At 44.6% G+C, this 27,657-nt stretch overlaps 1 protein-coding gene across 1 annotated transcript in view; it reads right to left on the reverse strand.

Annotated features, from left to right (window-relative positions):
• The window catches only part of TMEM132B (transmembrane protein 132B), a 233,384-nt gene that overhangs the window by 60,216 nt on the left and 145,511 nt on the right, over positions 1–27,657 (reverse strand). Inside the window, exon 3 of the mRNA XM_052654934.1 lies at positions 16,721–16,907. Within this exon, the coding sequence (XP_052510894.1) occupies positions 16,721–16,907 (187 nt within the window). The remainder of the gene's footprint in view (positions 1–16,720; positions 16,908–27,657) is intronic.

Below are 27,657 nucleotides of genomic sequence, written 5' to 3' on the forward strand. Positions count from 1 at the left end.
CCCGTGTCCCCTACAGCCTGTGCTCTGCAATAAAAGAAGCCCTCAGGCAGCAACAAAGACGCACCGCAGCCAAAAAAAAAAAACTTTTACAAAAAATTTGGGGGGTTTTCCAGGTGGTGCTAGTGGTAAAGAATCCACCTGTCAATACAAGTGACATAAGAGACATGGGTTCAATCCCTGGGTCGGGAATATCCCCTGGAGAAGGGCATGGCTACCCACTCCAGTATGCTTGCCTGGAGAATCCCATGGACAGAGGAGCCTGGTGGGCTACAGTTCATAGGGATTGCAAAGAGTTGAACATGGCTGAAGCTACTGAGAACACACATACAAATAAATAACTTAAAAAACTAGCTCCCCACGTGATTTCAAAACTAAAAGAGTAAGAATCTTCAGTCTAAATCATCAAGTATATGAAAAAGAAATGGTGTGATTAGTTTTTGGTATATGTTATACTCTAGTAAAGCTTAAAGATAATCATGCTTTCATTCACTGAAAAGGTAGCCTAAAAGGATCCTGGGGGAACATATTTAAACATGAACAATCAAATAAGAATTGGTTATGGGAAATAAGGGCTTTCCTGGTGGCTCAGAGGTTAAAGCTTCTGACTGCAATGCAGGAGACCCGGGTTCGATCCCTGGGTCGGGAAGATCCTCTGGAGAAGGAAATGGCAACCAACTCCAGTATTCTTGACTGGAGAATCTCATGGACAGAGGAGCCTGGTAGGCTACAGTCCACGGGGTCGCAAAGAGTCAGACACGACTAAGCAACTTCACTTCACTTATGGGAAATAAAAATCAATGTCTCTTGATATTAATGTTGTTGTTGCTGTTTGGTCATATCCAACTCTTTACGACTCCATAGACTGTAGCCCGACAGGCTCCTCTGCCAAGGGAATTCCCAGGCAAGAATAGTGGAGTGGGTTGTCGTGTCCTCTTCCAGGGGATCTTTCCAACCTGGGGACTGAACCCATGTTTCCTGCAGTGGCAGGTGGATTCTTCCCCATTGAGCCCCCTGAGAAACCCTGATGTTAACACTTAACCACATATGGTAATACATTAGTCAGAGTCCAGTCAGGAGACAGAAACCACATCAGTCATTTGATCAGGAAAAATTTAAGATGGAAATGTCTCTTTTTTTTAACTTTTTATTTTATATTTGAGTCTTGAGAAACCTATATGCAGGTCAGGAAGCAACAGTTAGAACTGGACATGGAACAGACTGGTTCCAAAGAGGAAAAGGAGTATGTCAAGGCTGTATATTGTCACCCTGCTTATTTAACTTATATGCAGAGTACATCATGAGAAATTCTGGGCTGGAAGAAGCACAAGCTGGGATCAAGATTGCCGGGAGAATTATCAATAACCTCGGATGTGCAGATGACACCACACTTATGGCAGAAAGTGAAGAGGAACTAAAAAGCCTCTTGATGAAAGTGAAAGGGGAGAGTGAAAAAGTTGGCTTAAAGCTCAACATTCAGAAAATGAGGATCATGGCGTCTGGTCCCATTACTTCATGGGAAATAGATGGGGAAACAGTGGAAACAGTGTCAGACTATTTTTTTGGGCTCCAAAATCACTGCAGATGGTGACTGCAGCCATGAAATTAAGACGCTTACTCCTTGGAAGAAACGTTATGACCAACCTAGATAGCATATTCAAAAGCAGAGACATTATTTTACCAACAAAAGTCCGTCTAGTCAAGGCTATGGTTTTTCCTGTGGTCATGTATGGATGTGAGGGTTAGACTGTGAGGAAAGCTGAGTGCCGAAGAATTGATGCTTTTGAAGTGTGGTGTTGGAGAAGACTCTTGAGAGTCCCTTGGACTGCAAGGAGATCCAACCAGTCCATTCTAAAGGAGATCAACCCTGGGATTCCTTTGGAAGGAATGATGCTAAAGCTGAAGCTCCAGTACTTTGGCCATTTCATGCGAAGAGTTGACTCATTGGAAAAGAGCCTGATGCTGGGAGGGATTGGGGGCAGGAGGAGAAGGGGATGACAGAGGATGAGATGGCTGGCTGGCATCACCGACTTGATGGACGTGAGTTTGAGTGAACTCCGGGAGATGGTGATGGACAGGGAGGCCTGGCGTGCTGCGATTCATGGGGTCGCAAAGAGTCGGCACAACTGAGCAACTGAACTGAACTGAACTGACAGCCTGTTAGGGTGCTTCCCAATGGTGCTAGTGGTAAAGAACTCTCTTCCATTGCAGGAGACATAAGAGATGTAGGTTTGATCTCTGGTCGGGAAGATCCCCTGGAGGAGGGCATGGCAACTTACCCCAGTATTCTTGCCTGGAGAATCCCCAGGGAAAAGAAGACCCTGGGCTGGCTACAGTCAGTGGGGTTGGAAAGAGTCAAACACGACTGAAGCGACTTAGCACGCCTGCATATAGCCTGTTAACAATGTTGTGATGGTTTCAAGCAGACAGCAAGGGGACTCAGCCATTCAAACACTTTCATCTATTCTCCTTCAAATTTCCCTCCCAGCTGGGGATCTCTAACTAATGAAAGGTGGGTAACTAAAAAAAGAACTCTAGAGAACATAAGAAGGCAGATGTCAGCCCTAGAGACCAGCTCTAGATCTCAGGGAGGGTGTCCAAGAAAGGATAAAACATGAAGAGCACCCCCTCCCCAAGTCTCCGAGGCTGAGATTCAGACACTGCAGAGGGTGTGGCTGCAGCCCACTGGCTGGTGGAGATTGTACTGAGTGCCATGGGTAAGGTGGTCCCCAGTAGGTGAGCAGGAAATCACCCACCTGTGAGTCAGTGAAGCTCCCGGGACAGTGAGCATCACAGGGTCTTTGCATGGTGCTGGGAGCTGTACCACAGGGGATGGAAACAAGACCATATTGTAGTTAGAAAGCCCTGTCCCCTGGTACATCTTGCCCTGTCTCTCCAGTGGCCACTTCTGGAAAAGCCCAATATTACACCATCTGACAAAAGCAAAAATGTTTGCACAGTTCAGCTCCAAGAGGCCAAAGCAGGCAGAGAAGGTCAGAGTAGGAGCTGATGGGCAATAAAATGAAAACTGGCATCAGTTCAGTTCAGTTGCTCAGTCGTGTCCAACTCTTTGCAACCCCATGAATCGCAGCACGCCAGGCCTCCCTGTCCATCACCAACTCCTGAAGTTCACTCAGACTCACGTCCATCGAGTCAGTGATGCCATCCAGCCATCTCATCCTCGGTCATCCCCTTCTCCTCCTGCCCCCAATCCCTCCCAGCATCAGAGTCTTTTCCAATGAGTCAGCTTTTCGCATGAGGTGGCCAAAGTACCGGAGTTTCAGCTTTAGCATTGTTCCTTCCAAAGAAATCCCAGGGTTGATCTCCTTTAGAATGGACTGGTTGGCTCTCCTTGCAGTCCAAGGGACTCTCAAGAGTCTTCTCCAACACCACACTTCAAAAGCATCAATTCTTCGGCGCTCAGCCTTCTTCACAGTCCAACTCTCACATCCATACATGACCACAGGAAAAACCATAGCCTTGACTAGACGGACCTTAGTCAGCAAAGTAATGTCTCTGCTTTTGAATATGCTATCTAGGTTGGTCATAACTTTTCTTCCAAGGAGTAAGTGTCTTTTAATTTCATGGCTGCAGTCACCATCTGGCATAGGGCTTGCTAAATGTTCTTGAAGGTTTAGGAGCCTTTGTACTCTGAATTTCCCTTCATCTCTTAATAAAACAATATGATACTATTTCTGATGTTAACGTTCCCTATTCTGGGTGTTCTAAATCTATGCACTTCTGGGCATATACTCAGAGAAAACTAATTCCAAAAGATATGTGCACCCCAGTGTGCATTGTAGCACTACTTACAATAGCCAGGATATGGAGGCAACCTAAATGTCCATCAATAGATTAATGGATAAAAAAGATGTGGTACATATATACAACAGAATACCATTCAACCATTAAAAGGAACAAAATCATGCCATTTGCAGAGATGTGGATAGACCTAGATACTGTTATGTAGAGTGAAGTAAGTCAGAAAAATAAAAACAAATATCACACAGTAAGACATATATGTGCAGTCTAGAAAAATGGTCCAGATGAATCTATTTGCAAAGCAGAAATAGAGACACAGGTGTAGAGAACAAATGTGTGGATACCAACGTGCTAAAGGAGGAAGGGGAAATTAGAAGATTGGGATTAACATACATACACTGTCTAAAACAGATAACTAATGAGAACCCAGAGAACGCTACTCAATGCCCTGTGGTGACCTAAATGGGAAGAAAATCCAAAGAAGAGGGGATATGTGTATATGTATAGCTGATGCACTTTGCTGTACAGCAGAAACTGACACAACATTGCAAAGCAACTACACTCCAATAAAAATTGTTAAAAGGATCTATGATGAGTGAAACTGATCTATCGGAAAAGGCTTCCTAAATGGTTACACTAGTTCATTTCAGCAGAATCTGAATTTTTAAGAAAGGAGATGAAGACAGAGATGTTAAGGAATGTGCCTAACATCACACAGCAAAATAGGAATGAACTAAAAAGTAAAATGTGTCTCCCAGGCCAGTGCTGAAGACCTTCCATCATCTCTGGGATCTTTAGATCAACACAGAGTGACCAAGTGTTCCTGAGGGATTATAGAAAGCTCTGGGCTGTGTTCCCATTGAGCACAGGGTGGAAACCCATTGTCGAGGAGGGCTGTTGCTGACCTGTTTCCCACCTTCTCACCTCAATGTGCAGGAACAAGCACAGTTAGCTCCTATCTATGATGCCTGTGCCACGTACAAGAAAGCTCTCCAAGAACTGTTTGACTCGCACAGCAGCAGGACCTGAAAGGCAGGCTGAAACCTGAGTGTAGGGGGGTCCACAGAGCCAGGAGGCAGATTCGCTGAGAATCAATAGCCCTCATTAATTCCGGAGATTAACCCAGAAAACACCTGGCAGCTGTTTCAACACATTGCTTATTGTCACAACAAGCATAATTAATCTCCACAATGATAAACAATACATCACAGCAGCGGACAAAGTCTTAAGGCAATGATGTTTTCAAATATAGCTAATACCCAATCATCTCTTCTGAGAAACTTCCCTGGGACTAACCATTTCCCATTATGTAGAGGCAACTTTAAAGGGGATGTTGGGTGATGACAAATGTAGCTGCTTGTCCATACTTTATTCCTAACTCGTGAGGAATTCCAGAGTCCTCAAACTGTTTTCTCGCAGGGCAACAGAAGGAATTAGCTTGAGGGCTCCCCAACAAAAAGGACACTTGCAATTCCGCTCCTTGATAATGTCTCAGCACTGTTCCTGGTGTATGCCCCATTCCATCCAGCCTGCTGCTGCTGCTGCTGCTGCTAAGTCGCTTCAGTTGTGTCCGATTCTGTGCGACCCCACAGATGGCAGCCCACCAGGCTCCACTGTCCCTGGGATTCTCCAGCCTACACCTCTGCAATAACTGCACCGCAGATCTTCAGAACTTGTTCATCTTGCGTAACTAAAACTGCCTGCCTGTATGCATGCATGCTCAGTTCTGTCCAACTCCTTTTGACCCATGTAGGCTCTTCTGTCCATGGAATTTTCCAGTGGGTTGCCATTTCCTACTCCAGGGGATCTTCCCAACCCAGAGATCAAACTCTCCTGAGTCTCCTGCATTGGCAGGTGGAGCCACTGAACCACCTCAGAAGCCCCCTAAGTAGCACTATCCCATTTCCTCCTCCCTCCAGCCCCTGGCAACTACCATTCTATTCCTTGTGTCTAAGAGGTTGGCTATGATAGATTTCTCATCTAAGCAGGATCATGCATTATTTGTCTTTCTGTGAACAGCTTATTTCACTTCACATCATATCCTCCTGATTCATCCTTGTCATTGCATATGACAAAATGTCCTTCTTTTTTCAGGCTATTAAAAAATATTCCATTGCACGTGTACACTACTTTATCCATTCATCTGTCAAGAGACATTTGTTTCCAATCTTGGATACTGTGAATAGTGCCACAATGTACATGAGAGCGCAAGCTTCTTTCTGAGATCCTGTTCTTTATTTCCGTTTGCCTTGTTTCAATTTTTCCTCTCTGGGTTTTATCACTAACGCCTAGTCTACTGATGTCAGAGTCTTTCCTTTAGATGTAAAGATCATGATCCAGCTGGTTCAAGCCCAATCACACTGCACTTTGGGGATTAGGGTGAGGGAGATGGGGGGAATGAGCCCCGTTCTCCTGTCCCCATCTCTCTTTGCTCTCACACCCACTGCCCATCCATTCATGTGTGAACACAGTCCTTCAGGAACTGATGTCAAGCTCCCTGACCTGTGGCATCGGCAGCACTGTTGCAGATACCATGGAGTTTTAAAAATGTGTGACCGTGCGCCCGTTCTCAGGAGGCTGATGATCCCAAAGAACCCGTGGAGCTTGGGGCTGGGGGCTGGGCGAGTTCCTGTCTGTGACTCTTGCTCTTTCCCTGTCCCCATTCACCTGGGAGATGCAGAATGAAGGCCTTCTCCCTGGGGACGATGCCTTTTCATTACCAGCAACTTCTCTTTGGCGCTGACATGTAACCACCCAGGTGGCAACCCGTCACCACCCCAAGGAAGACGTGGCAGCATCAGCCCCACCTCGAGTTCCTGTTTCTTTTCTCCTCCAGGGCCAGAGGAACAGAAGGTCGGGGGCCAGCATGCCACATGGAGGCAGAAGCAGGGCAGCTCATCCTGTGTGGATATCCCCAACTCCCCGCACAGCTGTCTCTACGATGGGATCTCTGGGCAGCCCTAGGGGACCACAGGGAGTTCAGAGATGGATGTGAGTCCCAGGTGGAGCGCAGCCCTCTCTAAACTAGACCACCTTCCATCCAGTCCGATTTCTCTGGATAGGACAGTCCCTGAGGCTGACTCCATCAGCGAGCTCCCCTCCTGCAGAGAGAGCAGGACCTCATAACCTTCACCAGCCAAGGGTGGGCATCTCCCAGAGTCAACACTCATTCTGGAAAAATGGGAGGGGGGGTCATAGGGGTGGGTGGCCCGAGGTCCACAGCGTCCCATCCCCTGGTCTTCTCTCAATGCCACGCTCCTTTTCTCAGAAAAGAACCAGCAGCTTCTCCTGCTGAGTCTAAATCAATAAAAGCACAATTACTCCACCCAAGGATGTCAGGGTTTTAACTTGGTCTTTCATTGCAGGATAGAATATTTTGTCTTTTGTTAAAGCAATTTCACACAAACACACACGTTTCTGTTCTTGGTCAGAAAGCCTTTGCTGACATCACCAGTGCCAAGAACTGTCTCCCTTATCCGTCCCAGTTCCGTCCCAGTGCCTGGCACACAGGACTCTTGCAGGTGTGTGAAGGAATGACTGACAACCTACTCCTTAAATCGAACCACGTTCTACAGTTTCTAAAGAATGTTGGGATTATGGTGGATGAACCATCAGACTAACCTCATCTATCCTCTAGATCACATTAAAATGGGAATAAAGGAATAAAAACATTGCAGTCCACAGCAACAACAGAAAAAGGCCATCAGCAGGTAACAGAACCGCATTATCTCTGGGGACGGAAAGAAGCAGATGGCTGGGGTAAAAGATGAAGCAAGCAAGACTGGCTTCCCAGCATCAGAATTAACAAAGGAGACACATAGGAACAAGGCTCCACAAAGGTTATCAACATTACAGGCATCAACAATGTAAAACTTACAAAAGCAATAATATCCAGATGGGGAAATGGCAAGAAATCTCAGAGAGTTATTCCTTCTACTTTCCAATTAAGGAGTTGGCATCACTGGCTAAAACTGTGTTGTGAAAGAAATAGAGGTGGTGTGGTGATGACGGTGGAGACGACAAGTAGCATTTTTAGTAATACTAATAATAATGATAATAATAGTTCCAAGCCTTGGTATGTGTTCTTCTAAAAACTTTTCTTTCTTAAATTACCGAGATATTTTAAAAATCAAAGTTTCTTGTCAGCTAATGTTTTTTTTTTCTTGTTTATGAAATACAAGGAGTCTACTTCTTTGTCTTCTTCTATGTATAGATAAAAAGGATTTAACACTTTCACAAATAAAATACAGCCTAGAGTAGGATTTTGTTGTTATAAAATATGGGGTCCAACCACTATTTATCCACCAGCCAAAGGATTCGTGGATGTGACCCATCGGGAATGATGATTCTCGAATATCACTGATGTCATACAGGGGGCGCTGGGATTTGCCCTTTTTTCTGTTTTAACGCTTATTGAATACAAATCATTTAAAAGTAAAATGATAAAACTTTTCAGAAAAAGAAGTCACACGCAGGCTTCATTCAGCCGCAGGGCCGATAGTGGCGCTGGCGGGGAGGCAGCACCTTTCCAAGAGGCCAGATGCTGTGGAGCAGGTGCGCACCAGGTGCGTCTCGGGTGCTGTGCTGAGCGCTGGGTAGGGCCAAAAGAGGGACCTACATTTCTCACAGCTGAAGCCAACCGGGACTCCGAGGTGAACAAACGGGCCGGATGAAGCCGTCGGCTGTCAGGGCTGAACACTGGGCCGGCGGGTCAGGGGTTCAGGGAGCCTGGGGGAGGGGAGCGCAGGGCTTGCGTGGTCACGAGCCGGTCGGTCTGTGAGCTCCATCTAGCGGGCACCCCGGGGACTGCCGCCCGTGATCCCCTCTCCTCGGAAAAAAATTCAAGTCAATCAAAAACGCCATCTTGGCAGTGTGCAAAATTAAAGCGATTTAGGAAAAGGTGTGCTGGACCCTGCAGTAAGCTATGCAAAACGGCACCTTTACCTTGCCCTTTCTCTCAAGAAGACTTTATGCACAGCTGGTATGCCCTGCGGGGAGGGGAGAGGCTACAACAATTATCTAGAGGCTGCATCTATGCCCATGGGGCAGTGGTGAGTGCCACCCTGTTAGGAAATAGTTTAATTTCATCACTATTCTTAACTGTCTCCTGTTTAAGCACGATGGAATTCTAATGAAAAGAAGCTGATGACATCTATCATATTCTTACTTTGTAATAAAAACTGTGAATATAATGTTGCTTTATTGAATCCTCAAAGTAACCTGTTGAGGTTGCCGTAGTGAGAATTTTAGTACCCCTTTTACAGATAGAATGACTCAGGTGCCAAAGGTAGGCTCAGGTCACAAAGCTTAAGTAAATGGCAGGTTAGATTTTAGTAGTGGCACTGACGTCTCTCAAGCACACAGTTCAGTACAGTCGCTAAGTCGTGTCCGACTCTTTGCGACCCCATGGACTGCAGCACGCCAGGCCTCCCTGTCCATCGCCAGCTCCCGGAGTTTACCCAACTCATGTCCTTTGAGTCGGTGATGCCATCCAACCGTCTCATCCTCTGTCATTCCCTTCTCCCTTCAATCTTTCCCAGCATCAGGGTCTTTTCAAATGAGTCAGCTCTTCACATCAGGTGGCCAAAGTATTCACGCCTCCACATTTCCCCAGCTGCAGAGAAGGGGTTGTCCCTTCACTGACCAGGACAGAGGCAGGCAAAGTCTTTTGGTTTGCAAGGATTCTGGTTTGCCATTTCCAAACAGGAGCCTCAGAGGTGGCCCCTGGAAGTCAGTACCCACAAATGCTTGCATATCCCCAACCCCACATTTTGATAAATAATCCAGTTAATCTACCAACAGGAAAAGAAGTTTTTTCCAAAAGAAATTTACTTCTTCAGAATACAGCCTTTTGGTGAGTTTACCATCTCTAAGGGCATGTAAAACAGAAGCACAAACCCTTCACTTAATCGCTCTCAATTTTGTCATTCAGGGCTCGTTACCCAACAAAACAGAACAATTCCCAAGCAGGAATCTTTGATGAATGCGCTGGCCGACAGACGTTTTTGGTGAGATAGGTCATAAATATTCATGGTATTGACACAGCCTTAGAAATCTGTCATGTCACATTTCTGCAACAGAAACACCCAGACTTCTATCACTTTGTTCTTCAACTGACAGTCACCAGTTTCTTTCCTGGACTTGCTTCTTGGGTCTGTTTTTCCTGTTCATCTTCAGGTATTGTATGTCAGCAAAGTTTCACCAAAAAAGACACAGGTCAAAGGAACCAAATATCTTAATGGGTTTCTTCCTTCTCCTTTTCCAGTTTGCTGACTCCATTTCATTCTTCAAGAACAAATCTTTTTATATTGTTATTTTTTAAGTCTGTTAGGAAATGATAGAGCATCTCCATCCAGCTATGGGGCCATTTCGGAGATAGGGTCTCTGAATAGGCTCATTGGCATCACATGCTTGGCTGTGGGGAGTTGACCTGCATCCCACACTTTAGATAGATGCATATGGCGGCACTTAGAAAGTGAGTGGCTTCAGTCTTATCCAACCAAGATGGTTATTTCTGGTCATTTGTAAAGTATATCCACTGGACATATCTTCAGCTGGACAATTTAAAATTACTCCATTCAGCGTGAACATGTTGGATCAGTCAGGTGAAACTGTGTGTATATAACCAAGGGAATGGCTGTTTGCCGACCATCCTGTTCTTTCTTGTCTATCAGAAAGGCTCGAAGACAGAGCTGAGTCAGGTTTATTCTGGATTCCCACAGCAAGGTGTTTTATGCAATCTCCAACAAGTAATTATACTTACAGACTTGTGTTGGTGGAAGAAGGAGGACTCTCCTCTTCTGGATGGACTTTTGAAGTCAGGCTTCCACAAAAATACCTTTCAAAGGTACTGGAATCTCTTTCTAGTCCTGGGAAATGAAGTCTAATCAACACTAATGAATGAGAACACTTTGTAGCTGAGTTAATGACTAAAGACCTGATAGCTTTTAGAGTCTTTATCCAGAACGTCCAATCTCACTGAAGATGTTGAAGGTGTAGGATGAAGCTGCCCCAAATCCCATCCAGATCTTAGTGGACAAGTTCTTGGCATATATGCACCCCTCCCCCTTCCTGCCCCATAGTGGGCTAGCTAAATAGTGCCCCCTGCCCCCAATTCATGTCCACTGAAATCTCAGAATGTGACCTTATTTGGAAAGAAGGTCTGTGCAGATATAATTAGATAGATGAGGTGAGAGTGGTGAAAGTTGCTCAGCCGTGTCCGACTCTTTGTGACCCCATGGACTATACAGTCTATGGAATTCTCCAGGCCAGAATACTGGAGTGGGTAGCCATTCCCTTCTCCAGGGGATCTTCCCAACCCAGGGATCGAACTCAGGCCTCCCACATTGCAGGTGGATTCTTTACCATCTGAGCCACCAGGGAAGCCCAAGAATATTAGAGTGGGTAGCCTATCCCTTCTCCAGCAGATCTTCCCACCAAGGAATTGAACCGAGGTCTCCTGCATTGCAGGCAGACTCTTTACCAGCTAAGCTACCCAGGAAGCCTGGTATACTGGTTGAGGGTGGACTCAAATGCCATGACTGGGGTCCTTATAAGGAGGGGAAATGCAGAGACGCTGACACACACACAGAGGCTGAGAAGGGAGTGATGTGGCCCCAAGCTAAGGAACGCCTAAAGCTGGAAGGTCAGGAAGAACCAAGAATCTTCAAGCCATCAGAGGTAGTCGGGCCCGGCTGACAACTTGGGTTTGGAGCTCTGGCCTCCAAAACTATGAGAGAATCCATCCCTGTTGTTTTAAGCCGTCAAGTTGGTGGTAATTCTTCATGGCAGCCTCAGAAAACTAATGTAGCTTGCAAAACAGACTACAGCCACTGCCATTTGGTACATGACATAAAACCCACTTTCTACCTCCAAACCAGACGGAATTTTTACAAGAGGCATGGTGGTAACTTCCTCTCGCCCTCCCCCCCAACCCAAAAAAAAAAAAAACAGAGAGAGAGAAAGAAAGAAATGGAAACCGCCTAAATATTCACCAGTAGGGAAATAGACTATGGATAAGCCCACAGCAGAATATTATAGAGTAGTTTTTTTTAAATGAATGAGGCAGCTCTATTCATCTGGGTACGAAAAAGCCTCCAAGACATATTGTTGACTGTAAAGAATGTGATACTCAATGCAATGCCCTTTGTTTTCCAACATAGCCATGCGGGGAAAAAAAAAATCATTTGCTTTCTGCAGCCAGGTATCTGTGTATGAAGGTAGATACAAAATCTTGGATGAGAAAAATAAAATGATAAAACAGTTCATTCAGGGAAGAGGGCTGGAATTGTGGGTAGTCAATGAACACTTGAGCCTTACCTGTAAGGTTTTAGGAGGATGTATTCAAGTCCTCTTTAGATTTTCCTTTTAAGTTTTAAATAAAACAAGACAAGGGACCAGAAAAAACCTTATTGATAAGCCTTCAAAGCTTTCTGAGTTATACTCATGACTTAATTATTTAAGACCCCCTGGCAGGTCCCCCTGGGGCCCCAAGAGCCCCAAAGATGCCTGCTGGACCTTCCCTGGGGTGAACCATCTCTCCTTAGAGCTGGCTGAGGGCTGGAAACTCCCAAGGACAAAGGCTGTCCCCTCTGAACCCTAGGCCACCTGCAAGCAAATGAGCAAAGGAGAAAAATAGCTGCAGAGGGAGGGCAAGAGACACTCCATGAGAGAAAGCAGGAGCTTCGTGGGATTGAAGTCTCCAAGTGGTTGGTGCCTTCAGGACAGTCATCCCAGGAAAATAAGGGCATACAGAGTCCTTGGAGTTTCAACAAGGCAAGTGGAGTAAACTGCAGTCATTGGAGCAGCAGCCTGAACCCTGATGTTAAGGGAGCAGAGTGCCAACAAATCATATATTAAAATGGTTTCACGTGACTCTGTCCTGTGTGTGTGTGTGTGTGTGTGTGTGTGTGTGTGTGTGTGTGTGTGTGGCAGTGGGGGCAGGAGAGTGGTGAGCAAGAATCAGGAAAAAAAAAGAAAAGCGTATCTTTCAGAAATGTAGCTTTCCCATGGGCAAGCTGCAGTCAGAATGTTCACCAGTCTGGGCTTCCCCTGACATGCCCGCCCCCACCACCGCACTCTACCCTCTCCCATTATGATAACTAATCTCTACATATCACACTGGTGTTCTGTCTAATCCAATGACCTCAAAATACCATGGGGCCAGAAATCCCTTCTATCCTTCCCTGTGTGTGCCACTCTTCTGAGCTAACGGCCACCACTTCTATTTGTGATGACTAACACGACGCCAGGCTCTGTTCTGAGAAATTCCCACCTGTGACATCACCACAACCCTGGGCCAGTTTCCTGATGGGGAAACTGAGTCACCACAGAACACTTAAGTCATTTTCCCGAGGTTGTGTGCCTGCTAAGTGTCAGAGGCAGGATCTGAACCCAGATCCAGAGGCTGTGTTCTAACCACTGCGCTGCTCAACACTGAGAGGCCCTCAGGTAACCGAGTGTGCCATCCACTCGGATCAATTTGAAACTCTGTCGCTTGTGAAACAGGGATGAGGAAGTCTGAGTTGTCGCTGATGAAAAGGAGCCCAAGGTCCCTGCCCATTATGACTGTCACTGATATCTTCCTGGTCCAAGTCCAAGATGGGCATGGAGCCTGGGGAGTCTTTTCAAAGGGAAACTTGTGCCACAAATACACATACACACACAAACCCAGCTCCACAGCACAACTAGGTGTGCACCTTTTGGCAACTTATTTATTATTACTGTTCCTCAGTGTCCTTATCCACAAGATGGGATAATAGTACACTTCTTATAAGGTTGCTGGCTAATGAATTAATACATCTAACAGGTCAATACCTTTCCCTGCAAATATGTCTGTGTCCTGATCCCAGAACCTGTGAATATGTGACCTTATATGACGAAGGGGCTTTGAAGATGCCACTGAGGTAAGGATCCTGAGATGGGGAGAATGTCCTGCATTGTCCAGGTGGCCCAATGTAATCAGCCCTTAGAAGAGGGAGGCAGCAGGGTCTGAGTCAGAGAAAGAGATGTATGATGGAAGCAGAGGTCAAAGTGATGTGGGCTAAGTACTGTGGGCACCTCCAGAAGCTGGAAAGGGCAAAGAACAGATTCCTAGAGCTTCCAAAATAATGCAGCTCTGCTGACACCTTGATTTTGTCCTGCAGACCCATCTCAGACTTCTGACCTCCAGAATTATAAGATACATTTGTGTTGTTTAAAGCCACTCTGGGCTTTCCAGGTGGCACTAATAGTAAAGAACCCAACTGCCAGTGCAGGAGACATAAGAAATCTGGGTTTAATCCCTCAGTGGGGAACATCCCTGGAGGAGGGCTCAGCAACCCGCTCCAGTACTCTTCTCTGGGAAATCCCGTGGACAGAGAAGCCTGGTAGGTTACAGTCCATGGGGTTTCAAAGAGTCACACAGGACTGAAACGACTTGGCACGCATGCACACAAAGCCAGCCTGTCAATGGTAATTTGCTATAGCAGCAAGAGCAGGCTAATGCAGACACCGGGAACTAGACACTGGGGGACCTGTGAAATGTCATCTGCTACTTCCAAGGCCTGGAAGAGCTGCCCCCGGCTTCCTCTCTAAGCTCATCTCTTTCCCGTGCCTTTCCCCAGCTGTCTGCATCCCAACAGCTTGGCCTTCTTTGAGTGCCTCAAGTTAAGCAAGCTTATTTCCGTTTGAAGATGCACACTGTTCCCTCTGCCTGCAATGCTCTTCCTCCACAGCCTTCTATAGCTGGTTCCTCTTGTCAGTTAGTTCTCAGAGCAAGCATCAGATCATTAGACAAACATCTTCTTGACCACTTGACACTGCCCACTCCCATCCCTGTCTCTTTATTCTAAGACCCAGCATAAATTTCTCCATAGCATACATCATTGTCTGCAGTGGTCAAATGTACTTGTTTCTTGTACTCTGAACTCTCCTCTCCTAGAATGCAAGGACCTGGAGAGCTGAGACTGTGTGTATCTGTTCATCACCATTCACCAGAACACAGAGTAGACACATGAATATTGTTTGAAATAAATAAGTATTTGTGCCCAAGCCTTGGCATAAAGTTTCAGGTCAATTTGGCTAAAAAGGAGTCTGATTATCTCTTGCTTTTTCCTAGGCTGAACCTGTGTGTCCAGTTGCCTAGAAACTCATCAAGTGTGTTCATTTTTGATTCCAACCTTTTTGAAAGATAACTTTTTTTCTTAATCTACATGAGTAGAGCTGGGCTTTTTAGTTTTAAGAACTGTAGTGGAATGGTGGGCTGCAGCCCTAAATTCCAAGCCACCCCTGGAAAGAAATCTCTATGCTCAAAGCTAGGTAATTGGACAGAAAACCAGAGAGAAGTGAAAGAGAGTGAAAGACATGGTGGGGAGTGGGGGATGGGGGAGAAAAGAAAAAACTCATGCTTTCATAAAGAAAAGAAGAGAAAGGAAGGGAAAGCGGAGGCAGGCAGGGTAGGGAAGCAGAAGGGAAGGGAAAGACAGTTAGCATTTCCCGGGGTGACTGCCCTCAGACAAAACGCAGATCACTGCTGATGCAGATCATCCCCATCTATCTGGCCTTCAAGAACTAGATGATCCCAGTAGCTCAGATTCCAGCGCGGGATTCAGTCCTTCATTCGACAAATAGTAAGTGTCCCAGGCATTGTTCTAGGTACTGGGGAGACAAAACTGGCCAGAAGCCTGCCGTCAAGGATCTCTCCTTCTGGGGAGGAAGACAGACGATGAATCCTAAATCTCAAACACTGATAATATCCATGAAGAAGATACATGAGGGTGAGGATGTGGACAGAGGGTGATGAGCAAGGGGATGGAGAGCCAGTTTGGTCCCTGTGGTTGGGGATGGTATCCCTCAATCAGTTGAACCAAAGAGAAGGAGTCAGATGTGGGGAGATGGGGGCAAGCATGTTTTGGAGGAAAGAGAAGAGTCAAGAACACAGATATGGGAGTTGCAGAGTTAATTGTAGGATAGAGGGTTTTATCTGCAAGGATCTCACCCCTGGTACCCAACTTGAGTATGGATGATAGAAGCACCCCCAGAATGTCCTGAAATCACTGAGTGTGGACCCTCTGTATTCGGTTCTAGACAGGAAGGTCAAAGCAGTGCAGAATGCATTTGAACATATCCAGTGTGGGCAAGGGTATTGGGAATATGGCGCTCCAGGGGTTTATTCCCTGGGACACACCAGCACCGTCCCTTAAGGTTCTGGAACCTTGTCCATGACCTTGTTCTCAGATGTGGCCCCTGAGCCTGGTCATGAATCAAGCTTTGGCCAAGCTGAGAGGAGAAAGCTGGTCACCCCAGGCCAGAAACAGAAGCATACCTGGTTTCATGGACTCTGGGACCCTATCCAGGTTCAGCTGGTCAGTTCCCAACAAGGCTCTTTCTTTCCATGTACATTTTAGAGTTTGCCAATCCCTAAGCTACACAGGAACTCTCAGGGCAATTGACCGGCCACTGTCAACTGGTCACTCAGCATGGACTCAGAGCAGCTGTTCCCATCACACACGCCTGATGGATTTCAATGCAACCTTCTCTCAAGAGCACTTGGTCCTGAGATGGATATAGGATGAGACAAAAAAAACCCAAAAAACACAGGTTCTCCGGGACACAGTTCAACAACATCCACAAAGGAAAGGGATTTACACAGCAAACCTTGAATAGTTTTTAAGGAGGCATTATGGAAAGCGGGTACATAAAATGTAATTTAAGTGCATTTCCCTTGTTCAAACAGCTTCATCTGGTGCATGGAAAACAGCAGATTACAAAATGCTCATTTTTTATATTAAAAAAATACTAAGGGAATTCCCTGACAGTTCAGTTGTTAGGATTTGGGGCTTTCACTGCTGGGAAGCCACTGCTGGGTTTGATCCTTGGTGGGGGAACTAAGATCCCAGAAATTACATGGCAAGGCAAAAAAGAAAAAAAGGCCTCAAAGAAAACATCTTTGCGACACTGATTCTGAAGCCTGACATCTCACCATTGCAAGTGGGACAATGCCCACAAAGGAGGTCTGGCTGATGAAGATCTCGGAGACGACCAGCTCCCTCGGGGCGTCCTCCACAGGGTACTCCACCTGCCAGGTGATCTGCTGGGCACCAGCCAGGCCACTGCTATTGTCGACTCCGAAGTCCACTTGCAAGATCTCGTAGAAGGAGCCATTTGTTCTGGAAAACAAAGACACGGCAAAGTGCAGTTTAAAACTGCGATTCAGCAGAATGTCAAGCATGAGATGAATTGCCACGTTCCTCTTTGTCAAAACGAAGGATTGCCAAGTTCAACAAGTCACACGGCAGTGCCGATAGAGCCTGATTCACAGGCTGCCATAGATGACCCACACCTCAGAGTGAACGGACTATCCGTCTTCAGGGCTCTGTGGGAAGCAGACTGTCCTTCCCCGAGTGAGCAGCTCAGACCGCACCGCATCTCTGGACACTGTGACAGCCCTGTCCTCCCCAGCCCGGTGTCTGCTACATCACGATCCAAGCGCCACACACAGGATGTGACCAAACCCTTCACCTAAGGCCACCGTCACTCCAGTCCTGAGGCGTAGCCTGGATCTGGCTGCTTCTATTGCTACTTACCTGTGTGTCTGTGGACCCATAGTTCAAACTGTGGGCTTTAGAATTTGGGAAGAACATCGGTGACTACATGGACTTGTGGGGGCATCATGAGACCAATCATGGGAAAGGACCCCACAACGTGCATGGTTCGTGACATCAGCTATGAGCCACACGTTAAGGTACCATGGCGGATTCTTCATGGCCACCTGAAATGGGATGGGATGGGATGTAATGTAAGAAATCCCCACCTGCCATCATTCATGGAGTAACAACATGGTACATCTATCTGGAGGAGGGGGAAGAAAGCGGACAGGGCACACACAAGCGGAAAGGACAAGCGCCATTCCAAGCACCTTCCTACACAAGCAGAGCCTCTCCTCGCTGACACGAACTTGTGAGCTATAGGCTGACTCTTGTACTGACAGGAGAAGTTACTGAGCAGAGAGGTGAAAAGCCACCCAGCATGGGATTCCTGAGCGACTTTTCTTCCATAAGTCCATGTCTATCATCCTGAATCTAGCTGTACCTGGATCCAAGGAATGTTAACAGCAAGTGTGACTGATTCATAGCTCCTAAAACCTCAGTCACTCAGGTGCAAAGATTCTTGCCCAGCAGAATCTCCTACCACGGACAGCTCCCTCCCACTGACAACTTTAGGGGGAAAAACCACAGTATTGACAAAACGGCTATCGTAAATTTGTCCTTTAAATCTTCCATCTAGCTCCTTGTAAGAAAGACAAATATCATATGAAATTGTTATACATGGAATCTAAAAAAAATGGTAAAAATGATCTTATTTACAAAAACAGATATAGAGTCACAGATACATAATAGAAAACAATCTTACGGTTACCATGGGAAAAAGGGAGAGGAGAGGAGGATTAAATTGGGTGATTGGGATTGACATATACGCACTATTATATACAAAATGGATAACTAATAAGAACCTACTGTACGGCACAGGGAACTTCACTCAATACTCTGTAATGACCTATATGGGAAAACAATCTAAAAAACAGTGGATATATGTACAACAGATTCTCTTTGCTGTATACCTGAAACTATTAATAACACAACACTGTAAATCAACAATTGTGGTGTTCAGTCACTAATCTGACTGCAACGCTATGGACTGCAGCACTCCAGGGTTCCCTGTCCTTCACTATCTCCCAGAGTTGGCTCAAACTCATGTCCATTGAGTCGGTGATGCCATCACTCAACCATCTCATCCTGTTGCCCCCTTCTCCTCTTGAGCCCTCAGGGTCTTTTCATCAGGGTCTTTTCCAATGAGTCAGCTATATCCCAATAAATCAACTATATCCCAATAAATTTTTTTAATTGTGGAAAATTTTTTAAATGGGGGGAAATGTAATGTCTATAACCTGACTTACTTACAAAATTACACTTAGAATTAAACTGAAGCACCATTAAAAAAAAAAGTGGATATATGTTACACTGACCTGTCTGATATGGAATTCTCCCTCAAATAGCACTACATTAGAATTAGTCATGCCCAGCATTTTTTCTCCGTAGCCAAGGTTTTAAGAAACTCTCTGATATCACTGTGTCCAATAGAGTGGCCATTTAAATTGGAGTATAAATGTATTAGGGCTTTTCTGGAGGCTCATACAGTAAAGAACCTGCCTGCAATGAAGGTGACTCAGCCTGGTTCAACCCCTGAGTCAGGAAGATCCCCTGGAGAAGGGGATGGCTACCCACTCCAGTATTCTTGCCTGGAGAATCCTATGGTTAGAGGAGCCTGGCAAGCTACAGTCCATGGGGTCGCAAAGAGTCGAACACAACTGAGCAACTAACACACACACATAAACGTATTAAAGTTACACTGCAAGGTAGTCCCAGCTGGCTGGTTGTGGGCAAATCATCAAGTATCTATTCCCACAAGTATCTATATTGCACAAGTTTCCATGGGGAAGGGAATATGTGTTGGACAAAGGACTGGTCTCAGGAGAGGATGGGAGTGGGCTCACATGGGAACCTCCTAACCTCCTAAAAAGGAGACCCCCTTTTTACTAGGGCACTGTCAGAGGGACTTCAGAATCTAAGGGACTTGGGCACTCAGTTCTTGGCTTCAGTCACCCCCCTTTCCCAGCCACCATACTCCAGCCTAAAGTCACCTCTCTGATCACCGGGATGCTCCACTTATCCGTCAAGTCTCCTCCTGCAAGAGACTCTTGGCCTTATCAGATCAGACCTTTGATTTCTCTTTGGGCTCCTCCGTGCTTGTAACCAGATCTAAGGAACTGCTTCTAATGCCTCCTGGGTCTCATCATTCAGTAAACCTCAGAAAAACTACTGCCAAGAAAATGAAAATCCAGCACTAGAAGAAAATGGACATAACTCTCTCTGTTACCAGCAGTTTAATCCTGCTAAATCCATATTCTGGCTTTGGGGTGCCAAAGTAGCCAGTCTTTGGGAAAAGGGGGCAGGGTCTGTATGGGAGGGCTGCCCCCCTTAACTGTGCTGTCCCACTGCAGACCAGCTACAGGAACCTGCCCAAGTCCAGGTTAACACAAATGGATTAACAATCCAGTCAGTCATTTTATGCACAGATTTTTAAGTCATTTCCCTGAAACCAGAGGAAAAGGGTCTTTTACTTTCAGGCAGCTGGCATGCCTGGTAATAAGTCCATTTCTATGGAAATGGGTTTATAACTATTAATTTTACCTGCTCCTGATCTATTCTTGATAAGCCTGTCCATTTAGAAAAGTGCTCCATGAGCACTCTCAATTTAATAATTACCCACTGCCTTTGGGGAATTGGGATCAGTGAGATATTCATTAGATACTTTTCTTTTCCCTGGGGTGGAGGGGTGTGTGTGTGTGTGTGTGTGTGTGTGTGTGTGTGTGTGTGTTTGGAGGGGTCAGGCAGGAACACTGCTTGGCTGCTTCTCCCCTCTAGCTAGAACACACAGCCTCCTCCCAAAAGGACTTGCTTCCCAGAAGTTCTATTTCCCTTGGAAACTTGTCCTTTACTGTAAGTTTAAGCCTGCTCGATGGGACCATGGGACCCCTGAGGTGAGGCTGAGACACCTTTTAAGTGCACAGTATGGCTGCAGCTCAGCCATGCCAGCAAGAAGGAAGGGGAGGAGAGTTGGGAGCAGGGGAGAGAGACGGGATCCAGAGCAGCAGCTGGTCCCCAGGAACCACATCCAGCCCTGTCTCAGCAGATCCCTTGAGATGACAACGATTGTTGCTTTGCAGAAGGAGGTGGTGGGGGGTGGGGGGTGGTGGTGGTGGTGATGGGGGGACAGGGAGGGAAAGAGAGAGAAACAGAAAGAACGAAGGAAAGAAGGAAAGAGTGTTTGAAAGCTTGAACTGTTCTCCAGCACGTTGGACCATTCACCCAAATTATTTTTCTCCCTACAGATTTCTAGACAATTCTGAGCTACCGGGCTGAGATGCTTGTGCCACACGAGTTTTTTCTAGAGATGGAGCAAAAGGCTGTCTCTGGTCTCAGGGCTTCTGTTTTTTCTTATGAGTCTATTTCTAGGCATTATTTTAAAAGATGACCAAAAAGGCAAGGCAAATACTGAACAATGATCACACTGAACAAATGTCCCAGAATAAGCCTGCTGGTTATTCAATGTAAATGCAAGCCTGAACCCTGACTTCCTGTCTTGACTGTTCATGTCACCTGCGCAACAGTGCACCTGTCCTCTGCTGTTCTGACTGTGGCAGCGGGCATGGTGCCTGGAAAATGGTAGGAGTTCCCAACATATGTGTTAAATTCTCTGAATACACTCAAAAGGCCCAGTAGGACAACCTGTAAATTGGGGAGACGTGGTTAATTTGCATTCTAAAGCTACCAGTCAGCTGGGTTCTGAGACACATGTTCCTGCCTGCCCAGTAAGTATATTTAAATACTCTGCTTTGAGAAGATGTATCTGTCTCCACTACCAGAATGTAATCTTTAAAAAAAAAAGACTTTAATTTTTAGAGCAATTTTAGGTTCACAGCAAAATTGAGGAAAAGGTATAAAAGTTTTCCCCATCTACTTCCTCCCCCTATACATGCAGCCTCCTCCATTATCAACATCCCCCATCAGATGGTACATTTGTTACAATCAGTGAATCTACATGGACGCATCATTATCACCCAAAGTGCACAGCTTACATCACAGTCCTCTCCTGGTTTTGTATATTCTACAGGTTTGAACAAATGTATAATGAAAAGTGTTCATCATTATAGTCTCATACAGAGTATTTTCACTGGTCTAAGCTCAACATTCAGAAAATGAAGATCATGGCATCTTGTCCCATCACTTCATGGGAAATAGATGGGGGAAACAGTGGAAACAGTGTCAGACTTTATTTTTGGGGGCTCCAAAATCACTGCAGATGGTGACTGCAGCCATGAAATTAAAAGATGCTTACTCCTTGGAAGGAAAGTTATGACCAACCTAGACGGCATATTCAAAAGCAGAGACATTACTTTGCCAACAAAAGTCTGTCTAGTCAAGGCTATGGTTTTTCCTGTGGTCATGTATGGATGTGAGAGTTGGACTGTGAAGAAAGCTGAGCACAGCTTTTGAACTGTGGTGTCAGAGAAGACTCTTGAGAGTCCTTTGGACTGACAAGGAGATCCAACCAGTCCATTCTAAAGGAGATCAGCCCTGGGTGTTCTTTGGAAGGAATGATGCTAAAGCTGAAACTCCAGTACTTTGGCCACCTCATGCGAAAAGTTGACTCATTGGAAAAGACTCTGATGCTGGGAGGGATTGGGGGCAGGAGGAAAAGGGGACGACAGAGGTTGAGATGGCTGGATGGCATCACTGACTTGATGGACGTGAGTTTGAGTGAACTCCGGGAGTTGGTGATGGACAGGGAGGCCTGGCGTCCTGCAATTCATGGGGTCGCAGAGAGTCGGACATGACTGAGCGACTGAACTGAACTGAACTGAACTGAGCTGAACTGAGGCATCTTTTGACCTCTGCCTATTCATCACTCCCTCCCCAAACCCTGGTCAACACTGATCTTTTCACTGTCTCCATAGTTGTGCCTTTTCCAGAATGTCACAGACTTGGAATCACGTAGTATGTAGCCATTTCAGATTGCCTTCTTTCACTGAATAATATGCATGTAAGGTTCTTCCCTGTTTTTTCATGACTTGATAGCTCATTTCAGCACTGAATAATATCATAATACCCCCTTATGTGGATGGACCACAGTTTATTTAGCAATCCACCCACTGAAGGACATCTTGGTTGCTTCTAATTTTTTAGAACAAAGCTACTATAAATATCCATGTACAGGTTTTTGTATAGGCATAAGTTTTTAATACTTTTAGGTAAATACCAAGGAGCACAACTGCTAAATTTTCTAAACATAAGTTCTCAAAGGTCAAAACCTATCATAACACCATGGTCCCTACAATCCCTGGCATTTTCATTTATTCTATGACATTTATTAAGCACTGAATATGTGTCAGCCATGGAGAATTCACTGATAGACAAAATAGATGAGATTCCTCTCTTAACAGTCAAGTAAATAAACAAACAAGGTAAGCCCATGTCATGATAAATGCCATCCTAAAAATGAAATAGAAAAATGAAGTTTCTTTTTAAAAAGTGAAATACTTATTTTTCAATTAAAAAAAAATTACATTTATACCACATGACCCAGCAATTCTACTTCTAGGTGTATACCCCAAAGAAACAAAAACACTAATTCAAAAAGATACCTGCACCACAATGCTCAAAGCAGCATTATTTACAATTGCTGATATGAAAGCAACCTAAGTATCATCAATAGATGACTGGATAAAGGAGATATAAAATGGAATACTACTCAGCCATAAAAAAGAATGAAATCGCTGCCATTTGCAGCAACATGCATGGACCTAGAGACTGTCATACTAAGTGAGGTAACTCAGACAGAGAAAGACAAACATATGCCACCACTTACATCTGGAATCTAAAAGATACCACAAACTCGTGAATATAATAAAAAAAGAGACTCGTGGATCTGGAGAACAAACTAGTGGGTACCAGTGGGAAGAGGGCGGGGGAGGGGCAATATACAGTAGAAGAGGAAGAGGGACAAACTACTATGCATAAAATAAGTTATACGAATCCACTGAAGACTACAGGGAATATCGCCAATATTTATAGTAACTATAAATGAAGTATAACCTTCAGACATTGGGAATCACTTTACTGTATACCTGTAACATATTGTGCATCAACAAAACTTCATTTAAAAAATAAAGTATAAAATGTTAGTTTTCATTTTAAAATAGAATATAAATTAAAACAGAAGACAATGAAACGAGTGTTCAGGGAATGCCTCTGTAAGAAGCTGACATTTGAGCTGAAACCTTAAGGATGCTTAACAGATCTTTAGCAAATGTTTGCTGAATAAATGAATAAATCTATTTTAAGCTTTAGAAAAAAATCATGGGAAACATTTATCCCAGAATCATCAGCATGAACACAAGGTGCTAACTGAAAAAGAGCCTCCTTCAAGCCTTTGTTCAAATATTCAGATTTTTCTGTGATAGATTATGGAAGAACCAGAAGAAATTTTCTGGCCAATCAAATACAACCCAAAGACTCTTCTGACCACCCCACTAAAAATGTCATCTTCCTTTCCTGCAATTTTGATCCCATTATCCTGCTCTAAGTTTCCCACAGCTTTCACTTTATAACCTGTAAGTTAATTCATTTATTGCTTCTCTCTCTCTCTCTCTCTCTCACACACACACACACGTGAATGCAAGCAACAGGAAAGCAGGGATTTCTGCCTGTTTTGCTCACTACTGCGTCGCTAGCCCTTAGAACACAGCCTGGGGCACAGTGGTGTGTGCTTAGTTGCTCAGTCATATTCAACTCTTTGGATCCCTTTGGACTGTTAGCCTTTCAGGCTCCTCTGCCCATGGGATTTTTCAGGCAAGAATACTGGAGCAGGTTGCCATTTTCTTCCTGACCCAGGGATTGAACCTGAATCTCCTGTGTCTCCTGGAATGCAGGCAGATTCTTTATCCACTGAGCCAGCCATCGGGGAACACTGGGGCATAGTTGGTACTCATTAAATATCTGTTGATGGAATCTCTGAATATCAAACACCAGTTTGAGCAAGACTTCAGAGAAGAAAGCGTGCTTAGGAAAACCAGAGAGGCTGTGATATGGTCTTTGGAGGAGAGAAATTGGCAGGTCAGGGAAGGCTTCCTGGTAGAGGCAGCCTCTTCAAATATTGACTCAGGCCAATATTTGAAGAATGGGCTCAAACAACAGGCAACTGCTACAGCCCACTGCTCAGGGTCCCTCATCACACCCTCTTATCCCTCTAGACTTCCTTCCCACTCTGCGATTTCCCCTCCCCCAACATCAGTCCTCCCAGAGAGGAAGGGAGCAAATCCCTGCTCACCAAATCCATCAACAGGGCAGAGGGTCTTTAGTTCATCTCTCTGCCTGTCACTCAGCCCTTTTCATTGTGACCTCATGGTTGGCTCTCAGAATCTAGCATGAATAAATCATTTCTTTCTGCAATTTCACAAAATTTAGGCATTGCCCCCGCATTTCTGCTCTCTCCAAAGAACTTGCTGTGGAAAAAATGTTTCAGGTTGACAAATCAGGGTAGCTAGCAGGCAAACGTCTAAAAATATTTAAAAGCCCCTCATTTAGAGCAGGGACTTTTGGACTCAAACCCTTCTTTCCTCATTGGTTTAATTTCAAGACTTCTCCTTACATTGCTATTTAGAATCTTGAAAAAATCCTAAGACTGTGTCACCCAGGAATAGACCAAGAACAGGGGTCCTTTTCTTGCATTTCTAGCTGACTAGGAAAGTTAAATAGGAAAACCAGAGGTTATAATGTGGTCCCTGGGTGCATGTGGCCAGGGCCATATTTATTGACCACCTCCACTGTTGTGTTTTCATGAAATTTGACTTGGTTGCTAATGTTTTTCAAGGCAGAATATTCACACCAAAGAACTGGTATCTCTGGTTTCTTGGAAGCATAGACAACACTGTCGCACATTCCCATGTGGCAATAATCACCTAGAACAGCAAGATGCTGTTCACACAAAGTGGATCAAAGACCTAAGAGCTAAATTTATAAAAAGTCTTAGGAGAAAACATAGGCAATAATCTCTGTGACTTTGGTTGAGGCAGTGGTTTCTCAGATAAAACAACACAAACACACAAACACAGAATAAGAAACAATTTAAAACTTTAGTGCTTCAAATTCTATCAGTAAAATTAAGACACTGAATAGAATGGAGGAAATATTTGCAAATCAGATATCTAATAAACAATCATTATCCGGAATTATCCAGAATACATAAAGAGCTTTTACAACTCAACAATTTAAAAAGCAATAACAACAGCAATTAAAATTAGGCAAAGTATTTGAATAAACATTTTTCCAAAGAAGATATAAAACAGCCAATAAGCCCATGAAAAGATGCCCGATATCATTATCCATTAAGGAACTGCAGATCAAAACCACAGTGAAATCCCACTTTAAACTATTAGGATGGAGGCAGTCTTTAAAAAAATAAAAAGCAGGCAAGTGAGGAGGGATAAATTGGGAGATTGGGATTGACATATACACACTACTATATATAAAATAGATTATTAATAAGGACTTACTGTTTAACACAGAAAATTCTACTCAACACTCTGTAATACCCTATAAAAGAATCTAAAAGGGGGACAATGTTTATGTATAAATAATTTGCTTTGCTGTATACCTGAAACCGACACCACTGTAAATCAATTATAACCCAATAAAATTTGTTTAAAGAAGACAAAAATAGGTGGGCAAGAATGTGAAGAAATTGTAAACCACATGCATTGCTGGTGAAAATATAAAACGGTACAGCTGATTTGAAAAATATCTTTGCAGTTTCTCAAAAATTAAACAGCATTACCACATGCCCTGGCAAGTTCACTCCTAGGTATATATATAAATATATGCAAGAGAAATGAAAACGTGCGTTCACATAAAAAGTTGTACACAAGGTGTCCCCGGTGGCTCAGTGGTAAAAAAATCTGCCAGGGCAGGAGACACGGGTTAGATCCCTGACCCAGGAAAACCCCATTTGCCTCGGAGCAACTAAAGCCCGTGTGCCAAAACTATTGAGCCTGTGGGCTGCAGCTACTGAAGCCCGCACTCTGCACCAAGAGAAAGCACCGCAATGAGAAGCGTGTGCACCGCAGCTAGAGACTAGCCCCCTCCTCGCTGCAACTAGAGAAAGCCCTCACACAGCAACAAAGACCCAGCACTGCCAAAAATAAATAAATAACATTTTTTCTTTAATTTTGCACAAATGTTGATTGTAGCACTATTTTTGATAATAATACCCAACATTTATCGTGGAAAAAGCTCCAAAGTCTTCAATTAGCTAAACATGAACTGTCTTTCAGTGAGCTGTGGGTTTTCTCCATTCCAGGAACTATGCTAGGAACTTGAACTTCAGTATATCATTCAAACCTCACAGCAATGGCATGAGAAGGATACTATCATTATCAATCTTGAGTCGTTTCTGCTCCGGTTGCTTTAAGGGGCCACTCCACTAAGCAACCCTTGATGAGGTCAGCAAAGATCAACTAGTCACCAAGAAAGAGAAGCATTTTCCGTCCTTATCAACCTGGACTGTCCCTTTGCTTTCTCCGTCCCCTCCTCTTGTGTCTTCCTTCTTTTCCTCTCTTTCTCATTCTTTTCCCTTTCTCTTTGTCCTTCTTGTAGGTAAGTCAGTCTGAGCCATAATGCCCTTCAGAAACACAAAAGTTGCAAAATTAATACCAAAGTTGACTTCACGTCTCTCCACGGGAGGTTTTCTTCTTATAGTTTAATGTCAGGGAATACTTCATTTGGCGTCACGGAACAGAGCGTTCCCCTCTTCCGTCTTCTCTCGGTGTCTTTGTCTCTCTCTTCTATGTTGAGCAAATTTCAACGCTAGGCCAGACTGTACCATTAGCTATGGGTTATTTTTTCATTTGAATATGATTTCAGCATACATTAATGAGCCTCTAATAAAACGTTCTAAGCACAGTGCTGGCTTCTGTTCACTGGCGGGGTCATGGTACAAACCAAATAGTATAGTTTCCCCCACAGGCCTTATAAATTTCGTTCAACTCTTCCTATGAATTCAGATAAGTTTTGAGAAGAAAGCAGCATCTAACAAAACACATTAGCCCAGACTAGGGGATTGAAGGAACTTGTTCTTTTTGAACTCAGATCTAGTGAAGGAATTGAGAGGAGTTTTTCAGACAGCAGGGAAAAAATATTTGCATTTTCTATACCTGTAGCCTCTCTTTTAAAGTATATATTTACCTAATCTTTCTGCTCTCACAGGTTGCAAACTAGTTCTTTAAAACTAGTGAGAATATAC

This window comes from Budorcas taxicolor, chromosome 17, assembly GCF_023091745.1.
Source record: "Budorcas taxicolor isolate Tak-1 chromosome 17, Takin1.1, whole genome shotgun sequence".
Taxonomy (NCBI): domain Eukaryota; kingdom Metazoa; phylum Chordata; class Mammalia; order Artiodactyla; family Bovidae; genus Budorcas; species Budorcas taxicolor.